A 12,211-nucleotide genomic window follows, 5' to 3' on the forward strand; every position below is an offset into this window, starting at 1 on the left:
ATTGTCCTTTTTTGCTGTCCCCATAGCCTCCCAAGGCTCTCTGACAATCAGGATCCATTTAAATTGGCCCACAGAGAAGTGAATCTCTGTGTCTCCTCATTGTTTGCTCCTGTTCCCTCCCCTCAGCATTCAGCCTCAAGGTTTCAAATGGCTTTTTAATCTGTTTTTCGCTTTCCCCTTTTTAAAAGCACCTCGGTAATTGCTGTTGGGATTGTTCTGGGGAGCTGCTGATAGCCCAAGGATGGAGCATGTCAAGGACTGAGCAGCTCTTGTGTTGTTCCTTCCCCTCTCTGCTTGCCATGACAACAGCCACCAGATGGGAGAGTCGGCTGGGGGATCTCTGCGAGTCAGAAACACCAGCCACGGATTGCCAAGTTTGGTTTTTACAGTTGTGTTTTGGAAGGGAGGGCAGCACTTCCCCTGTGAGAGCTGTCTGTGCATTCAACAGAGCAAATGGGCTACCAGCTGGTGTTTGGACAACGTGGTTGTGGCCATTACTGAACCCAAATGTGACCAACTTCGGATCTCAGAGGTGACAAATTACCGCAGGACTGTGGCTGCTTTTAGTTTTTTGCAATTATACAAACTTCTGTTGCAGCTATCCTGTCCCATCCTGTGGGAGCCTCAGGTTTTTGGGACTGGGTGGAGAGATCACATTTCTGAGACTGCTCCCTGCTTTGTAGGAACAACCCTGCACTGCATCCTCTTCTGAAGCTGTCACCCCCCAAAACAATCCCCAGACTGATCCCCACCCAGCCCCTGCATAGGGACAGCAGCTGGATCACCGAGAGCAGCTGAGCCCAGCATTATTTATTTCTCAGCTGGTGAAGCCGAGCCCGAGAGACCAAGAAAATCTCGGTGAACAGCTGAGCCCCACTGCGGGAGAGCAGGGGCAGGAGGGGCTGCTGATGGGACAGACCTTCATCTTCAGATGACACTCGTGCAAAATGAAACTCCTCCAAGCAATCACACCGTGCCCGTTCCAACGGCGCCTTGGAGGAAAGGAAAATAAACCGAGCAATGCAAATTAGAGATGTAAATCTTCCCGGCTGTGTCTGGGAGGTACCTCTTTAATTAGCATCGTTGAGCAGCCTTGATGGAGTAAGTGCTAAGGAGGAAACTTGCCAGATTTGCCGAGTTTTGAGAGCAGGTGACTTGTGTCCTGTTTGAATTTCCACCTTGTGATTGTTTTCCTGGAGCAGACCCCTGTTCCTTTGCTGTCACCGTGGGAGATGGTGGGATTAGGATGATGGAGTGCCTGGAGGGGATAAACAATAATGATTCTACACCCAAACAATGCCTTTCACTTCCATCTTTTCTTTTCCTGTCGGTTCCCCGTTCAAGCTTAATAAGATCAGTGCAGATAATTTCTGTCTTCGTGCAAAACATCATTTTCCCTCCTGTGCTTCTCCAGCTGCACTGCAGTCGGGGAAGGGAAACACACACTTTGCCTCTGCATGGTTATGGATGGTTAGGAAGGTGAAAGGACTGGAAAGAGAGGGAAGAAATCAAATGTACATTACTTCTGTGGAGAGAGAAGCATGCAGGAGTCAGATTTTTGCTGGGCTCATTGCTTGTGACACGGAGTCATCAGGCATTAGCAGCTGGCTTTGGCACCTAATGACACAATCATCTGCAAACGTGTTCTTCCTCCAAAGCAGGAAATTTTTCAGCCAGAAATTCTGATGCTGTCCCTTATTGAGGTGAGAATCCCTCTGACCCCTCTGCTGGGTTTGTTTCCTTTTCTTACGTGCTTTGTGAGTCCTAAAGTTTCCAGTTGTGGGAACAGCTTTGGAGTGAAATACACTGCGCTCCACTTAAAATAAGAATAAAAGTTTCCTGAAGGGTTTTGACATGGCTTTACAAGTGAAAACGGCCCCATTTAACAGCTTGAGTGGCTGAGGCAGAGATGTGCTAAATGCCAGGCTTTGAAGCTGTGCAGGGAGGGGAGAAGGTGGTGGATTGGAGCCAACCAAGGCAGGGACAGTCTGCTTTCCTCACCTTCCTCACAACAGAGCTCGGCTCTGAATGAACCCCCAGGCTTGGATTCACCCAGGTGAGCAGCTCCTCAATGCTCCTTTGATTTCTGATTTCTTCAGGAGAGGAAACAGCCAGAAACCAGCAGGTGTGGGTTGGTTTGGGTCAGCAGATCCCAAAAACCCCATTTGAGTTTTTTTGCCGTGGCAGCATCGCTGTGTGCACCAGGTGAGGGGAGAGAGGGCTGCTCCAGCTCACAAAACCTCCCTGCAGGATTTGCTGCTTTCCTTGCTGTTGATGGGTTCAGGTAGGTTTAATCCCAAGGGCGCTTTGGGGTTTAGCTCTTTGCATCTCGCAGGTCAGCCCTCGGGGATAAATCGCTGCAATTTCAGAGCTTTCAGGGGCAGTGAGGCTTGTGGTTCTTTCGAGTCTGGATGGAAATTCTTTGGACACCCCCGGGCTGGTCCTGCTGTTTTCACGGCAGTGTTTGGATGGAGCCAACAGCAATTTCTGGGGCTGGACATGCCTGGGAGTGAGTGTGCAGCTCCTGGTCCCTCCCAACTCCTAATTCCTGGGGCTGGGAAGGGATTTGGTGACTCCCTGAGCAGCTCTCCGTTAGGAAAGCACTCAGGGACACTCAGCTGCCACCTCTCACCCTGTAATTTTTGCAGGACTTTGTGCTCAGATATCACTGCACTCCTTTCATGCTGGAGCACGTTCTGCTGTGGAGCCCAGGAGGGGAAAATGCTGATTTCTTACAGCCCTGTAAATCTGATGTTGCCACCGAATTGTTGTGGTGCTGCTTTGAAGGGATTTTTGCGTTTCTGTGGCCCGTGCTTGCAGAGCCCGTGTTTTTGTGCTAAGAAATCAGGAGTCAAGTAATTGAATCTCCCTCCCCTTTCCTATAAAATCAAGTAATTGAATCAAAGACCACGTGATTCGAGAAGAAAGAGACAGAGGAAGGAGTTCATTTTGGGTTCCCTTTATTGGCCTCTTAAATTCTGAGCTTTGCAGCCCTGCTGGGAGTGTTTTATCGATCCCTTTTCGCAGCTGTGAGTAGGATGGACTTAACCACCCGTTTTCCTGGGACCTGGGAGGCAGCAAGAGTTTGTGGAATTGGGAAAGGGATGGGTTTAGCCTGGGTGACTCCAGGGTTGAGGCTGGGGGTGTTGCTCCTGACCGGGCAAGGGGCACAATGAGGTGTGGGGAACACTCTGAGAAGGGGAAAATGTACTTTTTTTGGCACCTGAGAGGCCTGGGATTGTCCCTTCCAGCCCCTGGGGTGGAGCTGCCCATGGCCCGTGAATGGTCACCGGGGAAGCCACTGAGGATGCAGCTTCATTGGGATGCAAATGGATGTAAATTCATGTAAACATATGTCTCCGCGCAGGTAGCAGCTCGTGCCCAAATTATGCAAATGTTCTAATCCAATAATGCTAATGTCATGATTATCCAGCAACACGGGGTTCATTAATATGGTTCCCTGGCTCTTACACCCATCACTGTCAACACCATTACGCTGAGGCAGAGGCTTCCAGCATCCCTGGCAGGTGGAGGGAAGAGGACACCCAGGGCATGGTGGCACCAGGAAGGAGCCTTCACCTGCCTGGTGATGTCCCACGTGTCCTGGCCAAGGTCCCACCTCTCCTCGGGAAGTCCTTCCTCCCTGGAGGAGACCTGGAGGAGATTTCCCAATTCCTGCAGAGCAGCCGAAGCAGCATTTCTCGATATCCGTGCTGTGATCAGATGAACAGGACTAGCAGGGCCATCTAGTGACTCCTCTGGCTGCTAAATGACCTGGGAGGTGCCCCCTCGACAGGGATCGTTTTGATGGTTGTATTTCCAGGAATGCCACCTCTCCCTCTGCCTCCCCTTTTTTCAGCCGCTGGTTACCCTTTGCTCCAAAGTTTTATTTTCCCTGCTTCATCACAGAGCTGGAAAATGCTTGGGCTTCCCTGCAGTGGAGTGGAACTTTGTCCTGAGCCGGGTGGCATAAGGTCAGGCAGCTGAACAGCCCGTGGATCCAAGAGGATCTGTGGGATCGCCTCGTCTTGCTCCTCTTCTTGCTCTTCCCATTTGTGTCTCTTTTTGCCATGTTGGCCTGACGCTGGGATTTGTGGATGAAGCCAGGAAAACCCCGTGGCATCCACGATGGATCATTTCCTCACAGCTCCTGGCTGATCCAGGGATGGGCGGGACATCTGCCAGCCCTGGGAGGAGCAGCAGCCAGGCCAGAGCTGCCCCAGAGCTGCCAGGTACAGGGAGTGCACGGGGATTTTGGGAATATTGCTTCTGACAGGATGTCGTTAGCCTGACGTGGATATGGGAGAGGAGCAGATATAATGCCCTCTTAATGCAGCCAAATTGCTCTTTAATACTGCAAACCCAAGATGTTATTTTGTGAATCCCTGGAGCTCGCTCTGCTGCTGGTTATTGGTGGCCTTTTCCCTCTGCTTGTATCCAGCTCTGAATTCCTGGAGCATGGGGTGGGAGCAGTTTTCCCCCTGTGCCTCCGTGAAGCTCAGCAGCTTTCTGCCCTCACTTGGCTTCCCTGTGTTAACTCTGGGAGCTGGTGTGACTCCCGAAATGCCTCTTCCCACCAAAATGTGAGCAGAAAGTCTCTCCATTTCCATGGCAACGGGGCCGGGCCCTAAATGCTGATGGGAACTCTTTCTGGACATCCATGGAGCAGGAAGAGCAGGAGGCAGCAGTGCCCAGCCCCAGCACGGCTCTCCAGGCCAGAATTAATGTCCCAGCCACCTCAGGAGAAGGTGCTGCTGCAAAATTGCCACCAGGCTTTGCTCCTGCCTGCCTGGGAAGTCTCGAGGAGGAACGTTGTCATCCTCCTGCAGCTGGGAGACAGTCGGGAAGAGGTAAAAGCAGGGTAAAACTCCTAAGACAAGTCAGCTGGATAATCTCAGAGGACGTTGACTCCAGCTTGGAAAGGCACTGAGAGCAGATAAAATTAGTCTAATAGGAGTTGATGCTGCACAGAAGTCTCCCCTCCCTTGATTGCGAGGGAGTGGGTCTGCATTTATCTCCCAGGCACACAACAATCAGTGCCCGCGCCGTGTGAGAGGGTGGCTCTGCCTGGCCTGGTGATGGCAAAACTAAGGCTGAGAAGAATCCAAAGACCATTACAGAAATCAGAGAAAAAAAGTCCAAAAAGGCTCATCCCTAAGAAAATCCTCCTGAGGACTGGGCCCTTGGCAGTGCTGTGCCCCAAAATTGGATGTCACTCTCCTCCTGGGTGGATTTTCCTGCAGCTCCCACTGTGCACAGACCCACCCTGGTGAATCGCTGTGTGAATTCACTCTGTGCTCCACAGAGCCGAGATTTACAGCAGCTGATTATCCCCTCTGCTCGATTTCCAGGTGCCTGGAGTGCTGGCAGTGGTGTCAGGGCACAGAGGCAGAGCACATCCCCTCCCCAGCAGGAGGGCAGACGCTCCCCAGGACTCCAAAATACCCAAGTGCATTCAAATTACAAAAGAAAACGCCAACTATTTTGGGACTCACACCGAAATGGCAACATATGCTACACGTTAAACATCAGCCCCTGCCGAAAGGAGAGCTATTCTGGTCCCCTCCTGAAGATGCAGGGAGAGCAGATGCCTCCCTCCCTCCTCCTGGAATGTCCTTTCCAGGTCCATCTGCAGGTAACAAAATGCTGGTCGGGAAGATTCCATCCACCTTTGCTACTGGTTGGGCGTTTCATAAAGTCTCTGGGAGCCTTAAGGAATATTTTGAGGGGAGAAGGCTCTTCCCTGCTGGCATTTGGCTTTCTGCAAGGGTTTGTTTGTGTCTGCGCCGTAATAGGATGTGGGTTGTGTTTCACCACGGTGATTTTGTTCACAGCTAGTAATTGCTGGTTAAATCTGGTCAAATGATGGTTGTTAGCAGGGCCTGTTGGAGCACAGATAACCTCAGATATTATCCAAGCAGAGGAGCAGTGGGGGCACTGGGATATCAGCCCTGCCGGGGAGCCCTAATCGGCACAGCCCGGAATAAGCTCCTTAGGATTATTTTTGCCAAGTTTCCCAGTTATCATCATTATTATTATTGCTTTACTTAGCAAATGCAAAGGCTGTTTGACCAGGTAAGGCCTGCAATCCACGGGATGGGCTCAGCCAAGCCTCTCCAGCAATCGAGGGCAGGGATCTTGGAGGGGAAGCAGCCTGGCTGCCAGGAGCTGTGCGTCAGCCAGGAGACAGTGCCCTGAGCGAGCCAAGGAGCCAGGCACATGTTGCTTTTCAATTAACCCCCTTCCCATGCATGCAGCCGTGCTGGAGCTGAGCTCATTGGAAGAAATAAAAAATATGTTTCATACCTCCCAGCCAGGGGAACTGAAGACAGTGTTAGTCCTGAGTCACCCCAGAGGGATGGAGGGGTCTCTTCCAGCAGGGTTGGCATTGTGTTGATATTCCCCAATTCCTGCCCCTGCAGCCAGATTGAGCTGGCACCTCTCCTGACTACAGTGTGGGTTCTTCCAGGCTTAAAAATGGTTGGGGAAAAGCAAAATTCCAGCTGGGGCTGCACGGGCTGGTGCTGCCTGTGTCACCTCCCTGGGGGAACTGCAAACGTCCCTGTGCCACCCCTCCAAGTTCAAGGATAAGATCCAGAGCTAGTTTCTCCAAATGAAAGCTTGAATTTGGCATCACCTCTTTGTGCTCTCTGCAGGTTCTTCACCTGGGGGGTTCTGAGAGGTTTTGAGTTGACAAAGTATTTAATAAAAAAACAGTGGGTCAGGCATTGAATCCCTGGTCAGCAACGGGTTGTGCCGTCCTGCTGCTGTGCTTGTGCTTTGGAAAGGAATTGATCCAACTGGGATCAGCCCCTATTCTCACTGATTTAAACCTGGAACAGCAGAATTTGATGCTTAGCATTTGCAAGAAAATTGGGTGAAGTGTGTCCTGAGGACAGCCTGTATTTTTGGATGCATGTTTAATCCGTGTGCCGCTGTTTTGGGGGCTGTAGGAACATTCCTTGTTTTCCCACTTGCAGGGCAGTTCCAGAAGAGGAAGCTGGGCTGTGGCAAGGGAAGGATGAGTGCCACAGGCATTGTCTGGATGCACTTGTGCCTCTGTCCAGGACAACATTTCAATAAAACCTGGATCTTTTCTGAGCCTGGGCTGGATCTGGAGCGATGGTTCCTACATCCCACATACAATGTCACGTGTGCTGAGCTCAGGATCTTGTTTTCCTGGAAGAAAACATGGTTTTTGACAGGAAAATTGCTCTTCCTAATCATCCCATCCCTGCTTTGATGCTGGAGGCCCCCTCCCCCTTGTCTGAAGGATGTCCCCCCTTGCAGCAGGGATGGATATTCCCTGACAGAGCTGCTTTGCCTCCTGCCGGGCAGAGCTGTGGGTCCCGCTGTGGAAATTGGCATTTTAACATTTCAACTCTCTCTCTCTCCCCGCTCCTGGTGGGGTTGCTGAGGAAGTCAAATTCCCCCTTTTCAGGGCAGCAGAGGCCACGTGCGTGGGCACAGCAGTGGCTCTGGATCGCCCTGGCAGAGCCAGGGATCAAATCAAGTCACATTCCAGGGCATTAGACAGACGGTGGGAATTAAGAGCTTTACCTGGAAACTGGCTTTGTATCTCCAAGCCCTGCTTTTGTCTTCCAGCCCTACTCTCTATTTTTGTCCCTTTCACCTTCTGTGCTGTCGTGTGTGGCAGTGAGTGGTGCCAGCCCCAGGCACGTGTAGGGAGCATTGGTAAATATGGGGCTGTGCAGCCCAGAGGAAACACTCAGGCAGCATGGGAAGGTAGGGAAAGTGTGATTTGTCAAAGCCAAACTGCTTTGGGACTCATTAAAAGCTAAGAAAAGGCTCCAGCTGCTTTCAGCTTGGGATCAGTCAGGGACTGGAAAGTCCCATCTGGGCTATTAGCAGTGAGTTTGGGTTTTGTTTCTTTCAGTCTATAAGGCTGGTGGTGGGGTCTCCCTTGGGGCACCCCTGCCCTGCTTCAGGGAGTTTGTCTGCTTCAGTTCTGCCTTTTTTGTCCCCTCGTTGCTGTGCTGAATCCCGGGGTGAGCTGAGCATCTCCCAGCTGGTGCTGCTGGGCCCTGATCCGGGCTGTGCATGCAGGAGGAGGAAGAGCTCAGAGGTTCCCCTGAATTCCCAGAGCCTTGATTTTCTGTCCTACGAAACAATCCTTGCCTATTTGGGTGTTGTTCTCTTTGAGGAAACATCTGAAGTGATGATGCTTTCGCGATGGTAGTAACGGCATTAGGCTCTCGCACGTAACTTGATTTTATTTATTTATTTATTTGCCCTTTCTCAGAGGAAATTGCTGCTATTTTCTGGGCATCAGGCCCAATTCCTGCTTCATTCTGTGTGAGTCCACACCACATCCTGGATGCTGTACCCAAAGATGGAGCCTGTGTGGATGAACACACCCAAAGCCAGAGGCACCTCCTTGCACTTGCCGTGATATTCCACCCATCCTCAGCCCACCTGCGAGATTTTCAGGTCTGAATTTCAGATTTTCCATCTGTATTAACGTCGTGGGAGTCCTTGGATATGGGGAGGGGGTTAAACTGTCAGAGACTGGATCTGCTGTTGGATCTGCAACAGGCAGGAACCACCTCAGAGTGACAACGTGGCAGGGACACAAAGGAGCAGGGAGCTGTCTCCTGCTCTCCTAGGTCATGAGATCATCCTCAGACGTGCATCATGTCTAGTCACAGAGCAATGACAAGTTTGGATGCTTCAGGAGAGGAACATTCACTTCCCTGTGAGGAGTAAATTAGGTGAGTTTGCCTGGTGTCAGTGTGTTATGACTCAGGGACGTGCATTAACATTTACCAAAATTTGAATGAAAACTGAGCTCTGCATCAGACAGAAAGGTTGGGTGTCATTTTGTTGGGATTTGGGGGAAATCCTCTGAAGAGCAGAGCTTTGGTTTTGCCAGACACCTGCGTGTCAGGCTGCAGGAGACTGCAGCTCCGTGTGCTTTGCTGAGGGATCTGTCAGGTTACCTGGTGGTCCTGCCTGTGACCAGCTGGACATGGCAGTGGGTGACCAGAGCCCCTAGAACTGAGCCAGCAGAGAGGCTGCACTGGGGGAGTTGCTCCTCTGACATATTTCAGACACATTTTCCTGGGCAGGGTGAACTACTGAGCAGGGTGAGTTACTGGGTGGCTGTGCCACCCGGGCCACGGGCAGGGGACATGTGTTGCTTCAGTCCCTGCTGTGTCCCCAGCTCCAGGAGCTCATCCAGCTGGTGCTGAGCTCCGGAGGGGACATTGCTGTGGGCTGGGGCAGCCGTGGCAGCAGGGATCCGAGTCTGGGCTGTCCCTGTCCCCGTGACCCGTGGGCAGTGGTGCCATCCGTGCCTTGAGCTCGGGATGTAGCACAGCATCTCCGTGGCACAGCCTGCGGTGAGCAGGCAGGGTTGGGGGCTGTCACGGTCCCCAGGAGCTGTCACGGTCCTTGGGGGTTGTCACGGCCCCATGTCCCTCTCCACAGCACGCCGGGATGCGACACAACACCACGATGGCTCTTGACACTGCCTGGTGACCTCAACCCCCCCCGGAAGATCTGGCAGTGACCACCCCTGCTTGGGCAGGGAAAGAATCCAAGCCCACATCCCCACACCCCAGCTCCTGCCGGCTGCCCCCGGGGCCGTGCTGGGGAAGGGGCTGGGGGCTGGCTGCCCACGCCGGTGGCCGTGTGGCCGGAGCAGCAGGCCGGCCACAGCCCTCATTCCTCCGCTGCTGGGTACCGCTTTGTTGCTAGCTGGTGACATCACCCGAGAGCCCACCCCCTGCCTCTTATCCGTCTCTCCGTCTCGCTCATTTATTCCCAGGCAGCGCTGGCAGGAGCAGGGGCCGTGCGAGCGCCAGCAGCAGCAGCATGCGTGCGGCCAGCGAGGCTCAGGGCGCCACAACCACGTAAGGTGCCCGCCGGAGCTCCCTCCTCACCTGCCGCCGCATCCCCGGCAGAAACTTCCCGGCTCCCTCTCCCGCGCGGTCCGGGCTTCTCCGGCGGGGCTCGGCAGCGACAGCCGCATGCATGACACTCCGAAAAGGAGAGAAAATGACCATAAGTATCCAGGAGCACATGGCCATTGACGTCTGCCCCGGCCCCATCAAACCCATCAAGCAGATCTCCGACTACTTCCCCCGCTTCCCCCGCGGGCTCCCCGCCGCCGTCGGCCGCAGCGGCAGCGCCTTGCGCCCCGCGGTCAGCCAGCCCTCCTCGGTCAGCCCCGCCGAGGGGCCCCGCGAGGATGATGAGGATGTGGATCAGCTCTTTGGAGCCTACGGAACGACGCCCGCCGAGCAGCCGGCCAAGAGCCAAGCGCCCGAGGAGGTGGTGGACCCCGAGGGCTATGAGTCGGACGATTGCAGTGAGTTGCTAAGTTTCCGTGGGAGTTTGCTGGGTGCTGAGGGTGAGGGTGGGTGTTAGGGCTGGTTGCCCATCCTGGCACATCCTCCCAGTCGTGCTGGCCATCGCTGGGATCATGCTGCAGCAGCGAGAAACCCCCAGGTTTAGCTGGGGAGGCTCTCCCGGGATGGAGGGGAGCCCTGGGAGTGTCCCTGCCGCAGCCAGGCTGGCTGCTGGACCCAAAGTAGGGAAGTCTCCCAAGAGCCACCAGTTGCTGTTGTGCTTGGTGCACTTCTCTGCCTCGTCCCTGCTCGGCTCCGTGCCTCCGAGGGCTGCCAGCCGGGCTCAGCCCCTGCTAATCCTGGCTGCTGGTGCAGGCTGCTCCAGCCACGCTGCTGATGAGCTGGCGACACGCTCCAGCATCGCCCGGCTCCACATCGGGGAGATTTGTTGGGAATGACATCCACCCGGGAGATCTGTGCCCTCTCCCTCGGCAAACTCGGGCTGTCATTCCTCCATTCCTCAGCCTCCGGCTGCAGGCAGAGCCCTGCGGGAGACCAGGGGGCCTTGGGAGCAGAGGGCTCTGGTTCTGGTGGATGCAGGTGTTTGCAGCAAGGGTTAACCCCTCCCCACCCAAAACGTCCTTCCCACCCGGCGCCGTGGAGCTGCAAGGCAGCGGCCGCCTGGCTGTGCCAGGGATAACACGATTTCCCTTGGAGTTCGACAAACCCCAAGGGCTCCATTCAGCTCAGCCTTCGGGGTCCAGATCCTGCGAGGGGCTGAGCACAAAGTTTGGAGCCGGGAGGTGCCGAAGAAGGGAGTGGGTGCTGCCGAGCGGTGCTGCGTGCTCGTCCTGGGGGAAGGAAGGGGAGGCTGAGCTGTTTACGGCCCAGCGCCGGGCAGGCGGTGGCTCTCCCTTTGCGGAATGTCACAGCCCTGCCTCGGCGTCGCTGCCTGCCTGCTGCCATCTCTGCCAGACCCCAGAGTGTGACCCCAAGGAGGGTTGCCCTTCTGCTGCAGGGTGGCACGGCTGTCCCCGTGTCCCCTGGGTGCTGGGTGCCAGCCCCGAGCTGCCACAGCCTCCCTCCCCACGCCGGTGTCGGGGTCACGCTCTGTGTGGAGAGGCGACAGCTCTGGCACTCCCAGGGAGAGAATATCTCTGCTAAGCCGCGTTTGTCCCAGCCAGGCAGTTAACGGGGACTTTAACCGGCTTGGGGTCATTTGCTGCTCTAATTATCCCATCGCCTTTGCTCACCCTGCCAGTAGAAACAAGAGCAACCAGGCTGCAGGGCCAGGGGTGTGCGGGAGCCAAAGGACCCCGAGCTCAGCGTTTTCTCTGGGTGACTCGCATGAAGATTGCCCAGGGCGCTGCATTCTGCATTTATCCATCGGCTAGATCCATGGCTGGATGCTGGAGGCAGCTTGGCTCTCTGCCAGGGCCGGCGGGTGTTTCTCTCACCCCGGCTGGTGTTAGGAAGTGTTTCTCGCAGCGTAACAGGTGTCAGGCAAACTGCTGAGGCTGTTTGTGCCAGATGTGGTGGGGTTTGGGCACAGCGGTGCCAGGAGCAGAGCGGGGAGGTGGCAGTGCTGGTGTCACCTCTCTGGGGACAGCACGGGGTGGCCCAGACACCCTCAAGACGCTGGTTGGCATGAATGTGCAGGATGAGGCTGTCACTCCCCCATGTTTAGCAGCCAAGTTGTAAATGCAGACAGGAGCTCCCTGTACCCATTCCCCAGGCTGGGAGCAGGGAGGGGATTCGTGCAGCCTCACTCGAGCCAGCAGCTGCACTGGGGAGTGTCGCTGAGCTCCCCCACACCTCTGGAGGGTGATTCAGGGCTGCTGCATTAGTCACCTGCACTAATTTTCCCCTGGGGAACCTGTCTGTGCCTGCACGTCAGG

General features: G+C 54.7%; 1 protein-coding gene across 2 annotated transcripts in view; it reads left to right on the forward strand.

The window, feature by feature from the left end:
• The window catches only part of DOC2B (double C2 domain beta), a 37,786-nt gene that overhangs the window by 147 nt on the left and 25,428 nt on the right, over positions 1–12,211 (forward strand). Inside the window, exons 2-3 of one of the 2 annotated variants that reach the window (XM_085078427.1) lie at positions 189–8,451; positions 9,791–10,333. In XM_085078427.1, coding sequence (XP_084934553.1) covers positions 9,997–10,333 — 337 coding nt within the window. In that variant the 5' untranslated portion in view covers positions 189–8,451; positions 9,791–9,996. Of the gene's footprint in view, positions 1–188; positions 8,452–8,498; positions 8,733–9,790; positions 10,334–12,211 lie in introns of those variants that run through there. The other variant, XM_085078428.1, reaches the window with a different exon arrangement.

This window comes from Lichenostomus cassidix, chromosome 19 (assembly GCF_008360975.1).
Source record: "Lichenostomus cassidix isolate B80296 chromosome 19, HeHo_3.0, whole genome shotgun sequence".
In the NCBI taxonomy this organism is placed as follows: Eukaryota; Metazoa; Chordata; class Aves; order Passeriformes; family Meliphagidae; genus Lichenostomus; species Lichenostomus cassidix.